The 16,852-nt window shown below is 34.5% G+C and overlaps 1 protein-coding gene across 2 annotated transcripts; it reads left to right on the forward strand.

Moving 5' to 3' along the window:
- Positions 1–1,202: 1,202 nt before the first annotated feature.
- On the forward strand, positions 1,203–16,778 carry LOC110686975 (germinal center kinase 1-like). Of its 2 annotated transcripts, none has more exons than XM_021863603.1 (21): positions 1,203–1,431; positions 1,721–1,988; positions 2,579–2,635; positions 4,883–4,910; positions 4,995–5,117; positions 8,033–8,144; positions 8,337–8,374; positions 8,469–8,522; positions 11,758–11,826; positions 12,017–12,133; positions 12,516–12,584; positions 12,711–12,790; positions 12,964–13,092; positions 13,164–13,431; positions 14,148–14,240; positions 14,333–14,500; positions 14,721–14,851; positions 14,922–15,057; positions 15,628–15,749; positions 15,839–16,021; positions 16,521–16,778. In XM_021863603.1, exons 2-21 carry the CDS (start codon positions 1,894–1,896, stop codon positions 16,558–16,560), a joined length of 2,112 nt encoding a protein of 703 aa, XP_021719295.1. In that variant the 5' UTR covers positions 1,203–1,431; positions 1,721–1,893; the 3' UTR covers positions 16,561–16,778. The 2 variants fall into 2 exon arrangements, with proteins under 2 accessions (XP_021719295.1, XP_021719296.1); XM_021863604.1 differs by having other exon boundaries at positions 1,205–1,431; positions 14,925–15,057.
- Positions 16,779–16,852: the final 74 nt, after the last annotated feature.

The following is a 16,852-nucleotide window of genomic DNA, read 5'->3' on the forward strand; positions in this document are numbered from 1 at the left end:
CATTCCACAATCACTATTATCGTGGAACCTTGTCCTCTAAATTTCACAAAATTCAATTTCAAATTTCTGGTAAGAAAATCTCTGTCATGGCCAGCACCGTCCTTAGAGATTACAAAGCCAATATCATTTCGGTCGGCACTTTCTTCGTTAGTACTGTACCACTCAATCCTTTATGGCTTAAGGTATAATGGTCCTCATATCCAACTAGCACTATAACAAGATATAACCAATATTCACATTGAAGATGTCAACTTTTTGGTTAATTTTATTTGGCCATGACCCATGAGTCCCCTCTTAGGAGTTAGGAGCTACACGTGATTGTTTAAAACCTGCGCGCAAGTGCGTGTTCCTTCAAAATTTGCAAACTTGTGAGATGAAACATGTATTTGATGTAGTAATAAAAGCAAATTATCAAATTGGATAGACAATAGTCAACCAAGACTTGATCCAGTGAAAAAGTTCGGCCTCATAACTTAAAAGTCATGGAATCAAATCTCATTAGAAGCTTTTTTAGGATGATATTTTCCTCTTATCCTTTCCATTTACTCCTAATGAATCTGACCCATAGCTGGATTGAATTGACCTGTAAGAAGTGTCAATTTAGTAGGGTTTATTCTTACCATTAGAAAAATTTGGATAGACAATATTATTAATTTAATCTCGTTTAATTTATGTCTTTAAATAATATGTGTTATTTACGAGTACTTTTTTTTAATTACGAGTATTATTTGATATTTTTTTCCCTAAATTATTAATCTCTCCGTTTTTAAATACTTGTTCCACTTTTCTTTTTACGGCCATTTCAAATTACTTGCTCCATTTCCTTATTGAAAAGCTTTTATAGTATTTATAATTCATTTTGCTCAACCAATGGGCCCCAAATTCACTACTTTTTAAATTGTCTCTCTTCCAATTTGCCTTCTAATAACCCCAATACATCTACAGAGTATATTTTATTACTTTTTCCTAAAACTCCACGCATATATAAATGAAGCAAGTATTTAAAAATGTAGGTAGTATTCTGTAAATGACATGCCTCGTAGTTGACAAAAAATAATTGGCAATACGCCGTATATTTTAACTCACGTCAAATCTACATATCGTATGTACAATTGTACATTTCCCATGAATCAAAATATACCCTTTGGGTTAAAAAAAAACTGTCTACATCTTCCAAATAGTATTTACATAGTCAAAAATTCACCAAGTAAAAACAAACCCAAAAAAGAAGAGAGGCTTCGTTCAATTCCATCTTGTTATTGCCAGCTTCGTTCGTTCTCCTAGGAGGAGAGAGAAAATATACACAAATTTTCATGGCTTCTTCATCTTCTTCCTCTCTACTTCTCCATTAATCCACTTCACTACTTTTTCATCGATCGGTTTATCATCTTTTTGTGGTTCGGTTATACTTCAATTTTGTTATTCAATCAGGTAATTGTTGTTAATTTCATTTCAATTTTCAAATTTTCCTCTGTAGATTTGTGTTGAAAACCCTAGGATTTCATTGAATTACACGGATTATTGTTGGAGTTTCCCTTTCAATTTCGTTGTATTGTGTAAGTTATAGTTGATTTTTTTAATTTTTTGATTTGTTGGTGTGTCACATTTCTTTGTATTTTGATGTGTAACGATTTCTAGTCTTTACGCATTGTTGTTGGGTTTTGATTTTTGGGTGTTTATAAGCTTGATTTTGATGGAATTTGGGTTGTGTGATTTGCAGATTTCGGTGTTCGAGAGAGAAGAGTACATTGTGGGATTATTTTTGTAGATTTAGGGTGTTAGGAATTAGGGAATGGATGTTTGTGTTGATGAATGTGATGATTGTAAGGATGTATGATTGAAGAAAGTAGGGTGTTTGTTGAATTGCAAGTGGGGTGAGGAGTTTCTGTTGAAATGGCGGATGTGGCGGCTTTTATTGAAGCTGCAGGGTCGAGATTTGGCGATTTGGAGCTGATTGGAAGAGGTTCATTCGGCGACGTCTATAAAGGGTATGAACCTAGTTGTTCTGTAGCTTATAAATAAGTAGTTGATTGTCTTGATACTTGTAGCATTACCCTTTAGTTTGCCATTAAGTAACATTTTTGGATGCAACTTTGTTTGTGAAAGTTTAAGTGGCATTCTGATAAATCTTCGCTTTTTATACTTGTTTCTAATGTTGATTAGTGAGAAGCAATCTGGTTGATTAGGTTTAAACTCTGATGCAATATGTTTTTATAGTTCCATACTGTATTGGTTAGTGGCAAGAAAAGGCGTATCTATATTTTACTTCCCAGCCTCTTGATGCTATGCTTCTATCTGCGCTGAAGTGTTAGTTGTTTAGAAATGGAAGAATCTTTACACTATACGTACCATTTTATCAACTTTTAGATTCATCGTTTGTGCTGCTGGATGTATGATATTATGATAGTAACAGAAGTAGAATGTAAATTCTATACTATTAATTTAAGTGTGTGTAAGTTGCAATCTAGTTTAATAAGCCTGGTGTTTTAAACTGCTAATATCTTTTGATCATTTGCAATGATTATCTATCATCTGTTGCTTTTTTTATTTTTTATTTTTTTTTATTTTTTATTTGCAGCTTTGACAAGGAGCTCAATAAAGTAGTTGCAATTAAGGTTATTGACCTTGAGGAATCGTGAGTCTTCATTCACTTCTCTTATGTGAAGTTTTTTAGCATCATTAAAGCTTTGACTATTCGTTTTAATTGCTAAGCTTGAGATACTCTCCTTCTGCTATAGCTAGTTGATAACTGAATTGTACATTGTGTTGCTTTGGTTGCATAATAGTTTTGGAATTTCAGTGTCATTGATATGACAATTTGTTTGTCTTGCAAAGATCGAATGAGGTGATATAATGCACTTTGTCATCTAGATCTTAATATTTCTGCAAATATCATTAGAAATGATCCATGGCAGCCATCGATTGTTTGTATTTATATCTATATTGTGGACTATAGTGCAAAGTGAATGATTGGTTATTGGAAGGTGATATAATATTGACCTTACTCTCTTGTTTCCTAAATGGCCAGAAATTCAAAACTACTATCATCAGTCGGCTTATGGGAATTTGATCAGTTTCTTTAATTTCTTTGTCTATGTCATTTTCTTAATCATGGATATGGTTGTGATCCTTTGGTGTTTAAATGTTTAATATTATCAATCATAGGTGCTTGGACAAAGCCCCTAACCCTGAAGGGTTTGAATATTACACATTATTTCAATTGAGAAGAAATAGTTGGATTTATTACTCATTTTGTGTGCTAAAAGAGGGGCCTTTATGTTTGTTGTATTTATCTGAATCAGCTGCCTTCTCAACCTCCCTGTCAAACTTTTAATACTCTGTAGTTTTTAACAGGGGGAGGGGGCAAAGTTTAGCAGGGGCTGTTCGATTTCATTAAATGGGCCCTTATCGAGTCCAAAAAACATCACGGTGTACAAGTGCAATCCTACATTTTCATTAAATACAAACTCATCTATAACCCAGTTAGCATCTCTTGTGACATAGTAGTGTGTAAGTATGACTTTAACAACTTAATTTAGAAAAAGATGCAACAGTAATAGGAATTGTTAATAATATTATAAACTTCTAATTAACTTCTAATCTACAAACCAAACACACACACAATATATATATATATATATATATATATATATATATATATATATATATATATATATATATATATATATATAAAGAAAGAGAGAAAAGACAACACCAGTATTATTGGAAAGCCAAGGATTAAACATTTGTTGACCATTGATGCAAATTGAATTTTATACAAAGTAATTAGTTTAAGCAAAACAACCTAATTTTATTTTATATAATCTGATGATCAGATCTTAGAGCAAAGGGTAAAACATAAAAATAAAAAAAGATTGGTGTAGGAAAATAAAGAGGAGAGAGAATATTAGTTAGCAAAAGTTATGTTGAGTGTTGAATGCCAGAATTCGCCAAAGTATTACTCCCTCCTTCCCATAATACTGACATAGTTTCCATTTTCGTCTGTCCCAAAATACTTGACACGTTATTAGGTATGGAATGAGACCACTAATAAAAAATATTTTCATATACTCTTTTTGGGATGACAAAACCCAAAACCCAATTAAATCCTACATTTTCTCTCTCCTCACTACCCCCATCTCCCCCACTTTTTGTTTTCTTACAATATAAAAATATAAAAGAAAATCCTTTATATAATAAATAAATGTTTTAAATAAACCCACTTGTAGTTTTCTTAAATTATGTGTCGGGACGGAGGGGGTACTTTATAGGGAAGGAGAAAAAAAATGAAGGACAACTATTTCACTTATATATATATATATATATATATATATATACTAGTCACACCGCCCCTGGTACTAGTTATATGGTGTGCTAAACAAAGCCTTTATTAGGATAGTTTTTAGGAACTTATAAGCTTTTAACCTGTAATCTGCTTTTGGGAGAGTATGCTGTTGGAAACCTGGTTAACTGTAATGCCCTCAAGACAGAGATTTCAAAATTTTGGTCTGATACCTTGTATGAAAGCTACTGTTAGGACTTTAGGAGGAATCTTATGTAAGAGTGCTTAAATGCCAAGTTGGTTGAGTGGTTTTAATAGTTAATACTTGTGGAAAATGTAGCTGGTTTACCTTTTTTTTATGGGTGCGTGGTACTTTGATGATTTTCTTTCTTCAGTTCTATTCATTAATTTTGTTTCACTAATGAAAAGGCCTAGATGGGAAATTGTGCTGCTTTTTTCTGCATAATTAAAATTTCATACTACCAGTTGACTCTGTTTCCTTTTTGATGTATATTGCTTTAGCAACCATTTCAATTTTTATTCAATATTCTGCTCTATATTTCACAAATTGATTTTTCCCTCTTATATTTTGATTTTCAGCGAAGATGATATTGAAGACATTCAGAAGGTATGGTGGGCCTGGTGGCAACTACATTGTTGTTGCATCACTTTTTATTTATTTTGTACCTTATCATATTTTTTGGCAAAGCAGGAAATTTCAGTTCTGTCACAATGCCGCTCACAGTATATCACTGAGTACTATGGTTCTTATCTCCATCAAACAAAATTATGGATAATAATGGAGTATATGGCTGGTGGCTCAGTTGCTGATTTAGTAAGTTACTTTTATATGTTTCTTGCTTCATGATCTCATCTTCTCTTTTCTAGTTCATATTTATCCATGTTGTTGAGCTCACAATATGTTAAATAAGTTAAGTTAAAGTTATTGCAATGATGGGCATGCATTATTTGCCTATATCAATTTAAACAAGCAAGTGCATGTCCCTTTATATAGTTACAGTCCGTACAGATGTCGTTGTGGTCAGATGTTTCTGTGATTTAGGTCTAATTTTTCATTGTCTTTGGAATTCTTTGTTGCTTCAGCTTTCTAATTGACTGTTAGTTGTACATGCACACTAATCATAGGTAAGATTGATATTAAAAGCTACTTTTGCAAATAAAATACAGGAATGAGGCTCAAATAAAAACAAGTTTGAGCACCAGTAATGATGGAAGGCTTTTAGCTGGAAGGCAACCTTCCATTTGCAATTTTTCATTCAAACCCAGGGAGTCACATTTAATATATTGAAGAACATTTGGGGAGGCTTCTACATTGAGCAGACTGCTTTTGATTTTTTTGGAGCTAAGGTCAATTTTAATGTTGAGAAATATACCTTTGAGCAATTTTTTAACTCCCCTGGTCCCGAACTTATTGTCCTCCTAGTCTTGGGCATGCCTATCTAGTGTAAGTAATAGGGTTGTATAGGTATTGGGTGAGGTTGTTTTAGAAGAATAGAGAAGATCGGACTGTAGGAGAGATTCAACAAGGGGTCCTTTCATCACCTTGTTTTAGGGGGGGGGGGGGGGTGGGAGGGAGGGAGAGAGAGAAAGAGTGAGTGAGCGGTGGATTGGGTAAGGTAAATTTTCCATCTATGTTACTCCCTTTGTCCCGTATTGATGTGCTTATTTTTCTAATCGGGCATCCCAAAATGATGTGCATGTTTCTAAAAATAGCCCATAATCATTACTTACTTTTTATCTTTCCAATACAAAAGACATGTACCCAAAAAATCATTACTTCCCATAAAATTTCCTCTACTTTTCAGTATTCCCATAAAATATTCTTCTACTCCCTCTATTCTTCTTAATCTTAGTTTTAAAAAGTGCGCTGTTGAGGTGCAGGCCAAAACGCCTCAGCCTTCCTAGACGTCACGCATTCCAGAAGGCGCTCGCCTCAACTGCCTCCACCAAGGCGTAAGGCGCAGCACTGCATCTGCCTTATGTTTAAAAGCGGGAGAAAGGGGGATTTGGATCAATTTTTGTATTAAAAAAACACATTTTTTTACAAATTGAAGCTTACCCAGTCTTTAGAGTGAAGATTCGAGCTAAAGCCCCTTGTTAATTGAATGAAATCATTTCAATTTGACCCCCAATTTAAAAACCCCAATTTACGGGTTGCTTTGCGATTAAAAAATTGGTGGGTTATGCTACGACAAACATTGCCGGAGATCAATCCCCGGTGGTTTCTGGCAGCAGATATACTGGCGGCCGGCACCCGTGAAGCAACCCAAGTAGGTTTTTTTCTTCTATTCTCTCTTCGATCCTGCTCCATTCTTTCTTTTTCTACTTTTTCGTAATCTCTCTCCTCTGCGATATACAATGACGTAAAGTTTTGTTTTTTCTTTATTATTTTTTCAGTTTTATAACTGGTTCCTGCTCCTCCTAACTTGTTAATCACGTGAACAGTCTGAACCAACTTCTTCTTTTTTTATAAAAATAAAAAAAGGATGTAAAATAAAAATAAATTAAAATTTTAAAAAATTGCGCCTCATATCCAAGAAGCGTGCGCTTTCGCTTTGCGCCTAGGCTCCAAGGACCCTTTGCGCCTCGCGCTATTTAAAACTAAGCTCTTAATTAACTGTGAAATTTGAGAAACGAGCACATCAATACGGGGCGGAGGGAGTAACAAGTTATAGGGGCTGGTCACAGTGGTTAGAAGAGTATGCACTATACTTGGGATAATTAGGAATAACATTTAATTAATGGAATGGTAAGGGTATTATTTAAATTTTCCGCAAGAATTACTGCATTATTTGCAGTGTTGATCTATTATTACTGCATTTATTTACACACACACAACCCCCCCCCCTCTTCCCCAACCCTCCCCTTTTTAAAAACTTGGTAAGGTTTTGATTAATCAACCTATTTCAAAGTTTACCATGCGCCTTAAGAGAATAGTGGCACCCTTGTTGTGTTCACCCTCAGTGCCTTGTGTGCTTCAGCATCTGTGGTGTGTGGTTAGCTCACCTATTAGTATACGGCTTTTCAACCTGACTCAAGGTTAAATGATTTTTTTTTTCCACTATTTGGTTTTGAATAGACCTGTAGCATCGGTAACCCTCACTTTCTCTCTTTGCTTCTTCAATGAACCTTCCCATCTCCCACTCCCTGATGCAGCTTCCTTTGATATCATTCCGGGTATCCAATGTGTGACTGGAAGGGCCCTCGTTGCAGCAAACTTTTTCCTTTATGAATTACTTATAAATGCAATCACATTACCACTTCAGGGAAATAGGAGATTTAATTTTATATTATTATTTTTAAAAAAATATGTCATGAAGGTGTTTATATTTACAAAACACATTTTTAAATAGTTCATATCATCAGCTTTCTAACTGTCATAAGGTCAATTTAGTAGGAAAATTTTAAGTTTATGTCTATTTCGGAGGATGCGATAAGTTATGTTTTAAGTGGGCCTACGAGGTTACCATTGATTATTTCCCATTTATTATTTGGTATACTGGACAGGGTCATTAGAATAATCACAGGGGGTTAAGCTTTGAAGTCTGAAGTGAATGATACTTTATGGTATCGACTAATGGTTGGCTGAGGGTACAAATCTTGTAGTGGGGTTTCCTCTCGCTGGTCTGTTTGTTGATTTTGCTTTTGTTACTATCATCAGTTTTATGACTTGTTCTTCCTATTGAAAGCATACTTTGTTTGGCTGCTAATTATATAATTCTTCTGCAGCTGCAGTCAGGTCCCCCTCTTGATGAAATATCAATAGCCTGCATCTTACGTGACTTACTGCATGCTATTGATTATCTTCACGCTGAGGGAAAAATACACAGAGATATTAAAGGTTAGTGCTCTATTAATTGCATTTGATCTTTATTTCCTCCTTTTTTCCTCAAAATTTTTCCCTAAACTTTTTTTTTTCAAATATATTCTCATGTAATTCATAGATTTATTATTACTACTAGTTAGAGACCTGATGCTATGTGCATTTTTCTTTGCTATATGTTGTAATAAAGTGGTGATTTTGATTTTGCAGCGGCAAATATATTGCTGACTGAGAATGGTGATGTTAAGGTATCACTTCTCAGATACTTGTAATTGTTCAATGGCTTTGTTTTGTCACAGAGTACCTGGTCCAATTAGTTTTTACTTTCTTTTGTTTCTTTAGGTTGCAGATTTTGGTGTTTCTGCTCAATTGACTAAGACTATATCACGAAGAAAGGTATCATGTACTGTAGTTCACTAATTACTTACCTCGGTATAATCATTTAGCTGATTTTTGCCTGCCTGCTGATAGTGGCTAATTGACTATGACACTTAATAAAGCACTATCCAGTGCAAGAGTTTTAGGAGATAAAACTGTGGTTAACTTATCTGTTATTACCCACATAGAGTACAAGCAATAGCCAGCTTTATGGTTTACCCCCCTCCATCCTACATTTGTTTGAACACTTGTCAGTGCAAGAGTTTTAGGAGATATGATGTGGTTGAATCATCTATTGTTATTTTATGGAATAGAATATTTGATGGAAGTTAGTGGGGTATTTGTATTATTGCATAAATGAGATAATAGACGGGAAAGCAGATACTGAGTACAAACAGAGGGATTTTTAATAATAACAAAAGTTTGTGGGACCTTGAAAGAAAGGAAAGTATTAAAATTATTATGGGGAAGATTGAAAAAGGAAGTATACGATTTTATTTGATACAGAGAGACTACTAGTTACAGCAGAAATGTCTGTTTTTATCATGAAGGCATCAGATTGACTTTCAGCAGTAGTTAGTGGAATTGTAAGTATAAGTCATATGAGGGTATTATAATATCTGGATGTGTTTGATATGTACATGTAATATTGTCATCTCATCTGGTACTCTGGTAGCATAACATTCAGGAAGTCTTATGGGAATCCACTTTGGTTGGTACTTGCTATGAACCCATTTAGTTATAATATGTATACACACACATTTGCTTACATGGTACACTCACCCATACCCTCACATCTACACACACTGTCTTACCCATATACTTCCTCCACACTCTTTTGATTGCAACGTTGTGCTTTTTAGGCTTGCCAATCCACGTTTTATACCAGTAATATCTTTAATGATGTTTTGTAGCCATATATCAAGACGAATTTAACACTGGGCGAGCAGATCTGCTTTCATCCAGCAAGATCCCTCATCACTACTTGCTCTGTTTTTGTGTCCCATTGGGGTGTGCGGAGTTTTAGGTAAAGGAGTAAAATAATATATAAGTGGGTATGGATGGGAATAAAAAACTTGGAAAAGTAAAAGTGAGAAATATAAATATGGGACCACTAGGTATAATGTGAGAGAATAAATGATTGTGGGTTCAAAAGGAAGAAAAAGAAATAATATGTTATGTGAATGGGGTTTCTAATTTGGCAATACTGCCGTTTTTGGAAAGTGGGGCACTGGGGCACTAAAAAAACATGGAGTATGTTTATCCTAACATATAAATCACAAAAGATAGTCAAAAGAGTGTGTGAATAGTGAAAAAGTCCAACGTTGTGATTTAAAGAGAATCGGGGATTTTTTTTTTGAAAAAAAAAAGTATCTGCAAAGCATCTTTGTATACGTAGTATAACTTTGCCATATCAAATTCAACTTTACCGATTTTCCAGTGGATTTATGGCCTTCTTTGGTGGAAATACACGTATAATGTCCTTTACACTTATTATATAAGCATTTCAAGCCATTGTACCCTCTGTATCATGACTTTAAATGCTTGTATTGTGACTTCACATCCAAATGCCCAGATTTTTTAGGGAATCATGGCTTGTAATGATGGATATGCAGTATCAGTGTTTCAAGTATTACCTTAATCACGATTTGCATAGACTCACAAGGATTGATTGGCATTTTAAATCATAATAGGCAAAGGTTTGGGTGACATAAATAAAATAAATAATGAACTATGTTCCATGAATATACTTTTTATACTAGTTGGTTCTTCTCAAACTGTCTAATAATAGTATTGTGTAGGTGGTAGCCCGTAGATATTCCCTATACTGAAAACATGATACGGATTGAGGCCATATATATAGAAGCAAAAATAGTATATAGAGTAAGTGTTACAAGTAGTTTAAGTTGGAATTAGTATTTAAGGTGCTCTTCTCCTTTGTTAAAAGAACCCAATATCATGGTTTTGAGAAAACGTTAAGCTAGTTGGGCATCAAGATTATTAGAGGGGTCAGACTAGTTAAGCAAGTTCTAGAAGCTTTTGTTCAGGGGTCGGATAAGTGATTTGATTGTGATTTGAAGTTGTAATTGCGTGTCCTGATTTTGAATTCCTAAGCGATAGGTTTTACTAGAGCCTTTAGTTAATCTTAGTGTACGATTTTATTTTATTTTTTGACGGGATATGAAATTGTTTGTTAGTGAACCTAGGGCTGTCTTCTATTTGTATTAAATCAAATCCAAGTCAAGCCAAGCCAAATTACTACAAAGTGATCTGGAGTGGGTTTATATATATTGTTTTTTACAAGATTAGATGGGATGGAATTGAAATTTTTTTGAAAACTGACCATTTTTGTTTTTGGGCCTTTTTTGTAAATACTTAATTTTATAATTTTGGACACCCTCTATCTTAGATTACTTGTAACATTTTAAGTGGACTCGCATGCCAATGCACCATTTTGATTGTCATTTTTTTTTTAATTATATATTAGAAAAATTATAAAAATGTTGATATTTTTATAGTGTGAAGTTTGTATATATCAAGATAGACTCAACACCTTACATACTAACATTTGATTTATATATTAGCTAAAAATTGTGGTCAAATTGAGGTGTGTGAATAGTGCAAAAAGTCAGAATGTAGCGAGCAATTTGGAACGAAACTAACATTTGATTTATATATTAGCTAAAAATTGTGGTCTAAATTTCTTTAAACCATCAAACAAACATGTGGTATGGTCTTTAAACCATTCTAAACTCATATCTTATACCAAGCTTTACTTGGGGGGTGTTTGGTTAGCATTATTTTGGAATGAGGTAAAACACATACCTAGTGTTTGTTTGAGGGGGGATGTGGATATGGCTTATACCGTAAATGCCCATTCCCTAACAAAATCAAACACGTAGTAGAATCAAGTTCCACCTATACCTACACTTGAACCAAACACCTCCTAAGTGAACTAATTATATATTTCCACTTTTTTCTTGCTTTATACTTTTCGTCAGCAATATAGAGAACAAAAAGGTTTCAGTGGAAACTTGTGCATCTTAGAGGTTTCATAGTTGTCACCCTTTCATGTTTGCAATTTGAGGACATTCTTCAGCTATCATAAAAGCATATTGTTTAAATCAGCTCGGATTTTTGCATGTTTATTACTTTATTTTTTTAGATTACCCCTTGTGTTAGTTGTTTTTCGGTCTTTGGCTAGTTGTATATATTGATTAATTATCTTTTTAAATGTTTTTGTTTATGGTAGACATTTGTTGGAACTCCATTTTGGATGGCTCCAGAGGTAATACAGAACTCTGAAGGCTACAATGAAAAGGTTAACATCATAGATTCACTTTGCTTGATGTATTATTTTTCTTCTATTGTTTATATATATATATGCAAACTGCTCACGTGCACACTTTGTTTTTCTTCATTTGTCTCCTTTTTTTCTAGATTTTCCATCCATCTTTTAAATACTTGCCATCTTAAGTCCGCCTTGACTTAATTTTGGTATTTTTATGTAGGCGGATATTTGGTCCATGGGTATTACTGCAATTGAAATGGCAAAAGGAGAGCCTCCCCTTGCTGATCTGCACCCCATGAGAGTTCTTTTTATAATACCTCGGGAAAACCCACCTCAGGTTGGCCAGTGTCTTTTAACTATATGAATGTATTAGATAATTGTACAAAATTACTTCCTCTTCCCCAACTTTAGTCCATTCTGTCTGGATATCACAAAATGTAGCACATAGGAATTAATTTTATATTTGTTTTGTACTTCTAGGGGAAGTGCCTCTTTTTTTTTTTTTTTTTTTTTTTTTTTTTTTTTTTTTTTTGGTGCAGACTAGAATTGCATGTGGCCTTATTTTTATTTTACCATCTGTTATATGATTTTTGACTTGCAATTATCTTTTCTATTAAAACATTGGGTTTTTCACAGTGGACAAATTGTTGATGAGTTTTTTTTTTTTTTTTTTTTTTTGAAGATTTACAAAGTTTAATCTTTATGTTTCTGATGCACAGCTGGATGAACATTTCTCTCGTCCCATGAAAGAATTTGTTTCTTTGTGTTTGCGGAAAGTTCCTGCTGAGGCAAGTTCCTTTGAGCACCAGATACTTTCTGTTGGGCTTAGCTTTGATATATTTTTATATTCTAAGAATTACTTTATTGGTGAGGCTGGTAACGTTTGCTGATTGCTCTTCCCCTTTTGATTCCAGAGGCCTAGTGCCAAAGAACTATTAAAGCACAGGTTTATTAGAAATCCCAGGAGAAGTCCCAGGCTCCTTGAAAGAATAAGGTGTGTTTAACAATTAATGCTGTATCCCTGTATGAGTGCATATATTTTACAAGGTTTCTTCCTGTACCATTCGAACTCACTAAGCTAGACATGGAATCATATTAAATGAATCTGGTAATCTGATTTGCTTTGCTTAGGGAGTACATTAATTAACTTTTGTTTTGTTGTTGTAGAGAACGTCCAAAATATCTTGTAAAGGATGATATTGAAAATGTTAGAAATGGTCTCAAAGCTTTTGCTGAAGGATCCGGCACTGTTAAGGTGACCAAAGAGCCAAGAAAAGACGAAACTGTCCGAGCAAGGTGGGCTGAATGTTTAGGTCATGAACTTTGACTTTTTCATTGTACCAGTTGACTGACTTTGATTACCTCAGTAATCAGGGAAAAACATTAAGGAATGCGGGATGGGACTTCAGTATTGGAGGATCACAGAGTACTGGCACGGTTCGAAGTGCAGTGAGACTACCTCCGGTGAGGGCAAAACGTGAAGAAAGTTTAAATAATGACGCTAGTCCGAGAAAAACTTCTGATGGCGACAACCAATGGATATCTGCATCTGGAAATGGACTGTATGAATCATCAGAAGTTTCCCTTGGGAGATACTCCAGAGACGACGAAAAACAGAATAATTTTCATGAATATGTATGGCAGCTACTCTCTTTTAATCACCCACTTTTTTCTATTCTACAATTATGTTTTCTCTGGTTGCTTGAAGCTAATATGAAAGGTCAATAAGATTTTGCCTTCCAATGCAACTGGTTGTGTTCTGGGATTTGGCACTCAGTTATATAGATGTACTGATTCAGTTTTTTGAACTCACTTTGATCAAATTTAATAAAACTTTGAAGTGTTTAATGCTCTGTCTGTATCATTGTGTCCACGGAAATGCACTTTGAGAAGGTTTTTAACTTTTTCCTCATAAATTGATACCTTTTACAGTTGTTTCTGTTTGTCTTAAATTGATGTTAGTACTGGCCTCAATTCCTCAAATTGTTGTTGGATCTCCAAATGAAGTTTACACATCTTTAATGAATTTTATGGAGCTTTTGTCCTCTGAATTAGATGTGTATTGATTCCTGCAGCAAATAATTCAGGAATGGGAGTCTAGATATTTTCTATAACTAAGATTAAGGTACCCTATTTTGATTAATTAGTCATCAAAGTAAGAGTCTACATAGTTGTGCCTTTGATGTTTGAAATGATGTAAAGGTGTAAGAAGGCAATATTAAAAGCTCCCTGCAGTTACCCTTGATCTTTTTTAGAATCGAGTAGAGTTCCATATGATTATGGGTTCTATGTGTGATTTCACCTCCTGTTTTCCCGTGTCATCATACAGTGTTAATGCACCTTTTTTACAGGAAGATGGGTCTTCTACTGGATCAGGAACTGTTGTTGTACGATCTTCTGGAGTGCCCCAGTCATCTTCATTTCGCAGTGATCAAAGCACTACTGTAATATTGGTCATTCTTTATAAGTGTTAATCTTCAGTTTTTTCTCTTGTACTTATCAGAGACTGAATTTTTTTTTTCCCATCATCATGCAGTCTGGCAGCACATATGCATCTCCTGAGGATGCCTCCACTAGTGGGACTATGGTTGTCCGTGGTCAACGTGATGACCCAGAATCTCCTCAAACTCCCAAGTCAAAACTTGGGATGCCTGAAAGAAGTTCTACTTCCTCTTTTGAAGACAGTGCTACTAACTTGTCTGAGGTTGCTTTATTTATCATTTAAGGCTCATGTAATACATTTAATTGTATATCTTTTAGTGCATTTAATACATGTTATCAAAAGAAGCATGGCACTTTGAACCTATGCATTTTTGTAATTTGTGGTTTACTTTTTAGGAATTAGTTTTTGATTTTTGATGATTTTTTTTTTTTTTTTTTTACTGCTCTCTTGGCTTACTGCCTGATCTATTGTTGTTTCTTAGGCAAGGGCAGCCATGCAAAAAGGGTTGCGGAAAGGTTTTTCTCGGGAAAGGCCTGCTGTAAACAAAGCCAGTAGAGATACCCAAGAAAACAGACGAACCGATCAAATGTCAAATAGTTCCGAATCTCCTAGGTACTGCTGGTAGTTACTGATTATTATAGTTAGCGTGACTGAATTCTTACAACTATCATTTCTGTTGTAGCAGTCGAGAATATCTAGATGCTCAGAAAGCTTTCTTGAGGTCACGTCCAACAAGTGATGATGAGGAAAATGCAAAAATCTCTATAGTGACATCATCTGCTTCATTATCTACTCTGCTCATCCCTTCAGTGAAGGAGGTTGGTTCAGCTTACATATTTAATCTTTTCTATTGTCATTATCTGCTTTGGTGATTGCTTAAGTATCAATTTACTGGTATGCCTGAAAGTGATCTGGCTAAATTTCAGCCCACTGTGGGTTACAGGCTTACAGAAGCCACTTTGAGTTTGTCTACTAAGGTGTCTTTGTAGAATGGGCATAAAACCTATTCTTTTTATCATAGATTCTACAACTTCCATCCCATATCAAGTGTTAAATAATCTTTTATAATGTCTGATCCCAAATTCTTACTGTTAATCATCTGGTTTCAAAAGAGAAACTATTTTGTAATCATAATTGAAGAATTAGTGATCAGATTCCAAAAGTATATCCTAGAAACCTTGAAAAAACTTACTATGTTACATTTTTAATATAAAAGAGCCAAGGAAGATTATGTCCATGTTCAAGTTACTCTGAATTTGGACCTTGATAAGGTTTGAAGTAGGAGTAATGGAAAGCATGCTTATATCGATTATGCAGAAGAGACTAGATAATTTTAGCATTCGTCAATTATGAGAAGCCTTACAAATTAATTTGATTACATGAGTTAGGTAGTTTCTGAAGACTCTGAAGGGTATACTCTTGCTGTAAGAAATGCCCTTATTGATATGGAGCGAACAAAGCCCGGTTCTTCTGAAGTTCTTATCAGCAGGCTACTTCATCGACTTGGAAGGTATAGCTGTTGAATATTTTGTACTGCTTTTAGTATCTGATTGGATTTGCTTTAGTAATGAATCATTCAATTGTGTGGAAATTTTGCAGTTCAAGGGATCCTTCATTAAAGGATTTGCAGGAGTTGGCTGTTCACATCTTTTCAAGGAGTGACAAAGCTCTTGATCATAGTACGAATATGATATCTGAAGATGATAGCAATAAAAAAACACAGAGCAAAGAGTTTCTTTCCAATCCTAATATAAGCCCTCTTGCGAGATTTCTGCTTTCAAGGTGAGCTTAGATTTTATAGTTCCCATACTTTTTTCTTTCTTTTTAATCACTGTGTGTGTGTGTGTGTGTGTGTGTGTGTGTGTGTGTGTGTGTGTGTGTGTGTGAGAGAGAGAGAGAGAGAGAGAGACTGGGGGATTTTGTAAATGCAGAACTAGTCCTTTGATAAATCAGCTCAGGTATGATATATAAGATGTTGGTCACGGAGGAGCTCTGAAAGACTCCCTTGTGATCTGAAGATTGTGTTACACTGTGTTTCTTTCCTTTTATTGAAAAGAAAAGGAATATATAAGGGTAATATGGAGTAAGGAAAAAAGATTATTAGGAGAACCTCCTCACGAGGAAACCTTCTTGTGCAAATGCAGTATTTTCTGTTGGTATGACAACTTTTAATGATCTTGCCTCTAATATAATTTGTTTGGACTGGGTGTGCGCTCTACCCTCTTTTTTGTAAGTGGATATCTGCAATATGTGTTAACCGAATTTCACCTCCTAAATGCAGATGGCATGGCCAAGCTTCTCGCGACCTGAATCCAACATAACAGAAAATTTTGGCCATATTTGCACATAGGCATTTTGTTGTGCTTTTCTTGATACAGTTTATTCTTAATGATGTACATATCGAGTTATGGTTTTCTTTTCTTTTGGTTCCTTTTTCATCATTAATTTTATTTACACAGCAAATATGTATTTTTCATTTTAAGCTAGCCTTGTGTTGCATTCTTAATATAGATATTTATTGATGTATATGTTTGTGATAGAACTGTATTTCTTTGCACAATAGATGTATCTTTTAACACTTAACACTTGAGAAGCTATATTTCTAAATCCAAG

Source organism: Chenopodium quinoa, unplaced genomic scaffold (genome assembly GCF_001683475.1).
Source record: "Chenopodium quinoa cultivar QQ74 unplaced genomic scaffold, ASM168347v1, whole genome shotgun sequence".
Lineage (NCBI taxonomy): Eukaryota > Viridiplantae > Streptophyta > Magnoliopsida > Caryophyllales > Amaranthaceae > Chenopodium > Chenopodium quinoa.

Excerpts from the sequence above, each read along its gene's own strand:
- LOC110686975 (XM_021863603.1), top strand. The coding sequence starts at position 1,894 with ATGGCGGATGTGGCGGCTTTTATTGAAGCTGCAGGGTCGAGATTTGGC. Across the intron at positions 12,134-12,515 it reads CTCGGGAAAACCCACCTCAG|CTGGATGAACATTTCTCTCG; the intron begins GTTGGCCAGTGT and ends TCTGATGCACAG. Across the intron at positions 14,241-14,332 it reads GCAGTGATCAAAGCACTACT|TCTGGCAGCACATATGCATC; the intron begins GTAATATTGGTC and ends ATCATCATGCAG.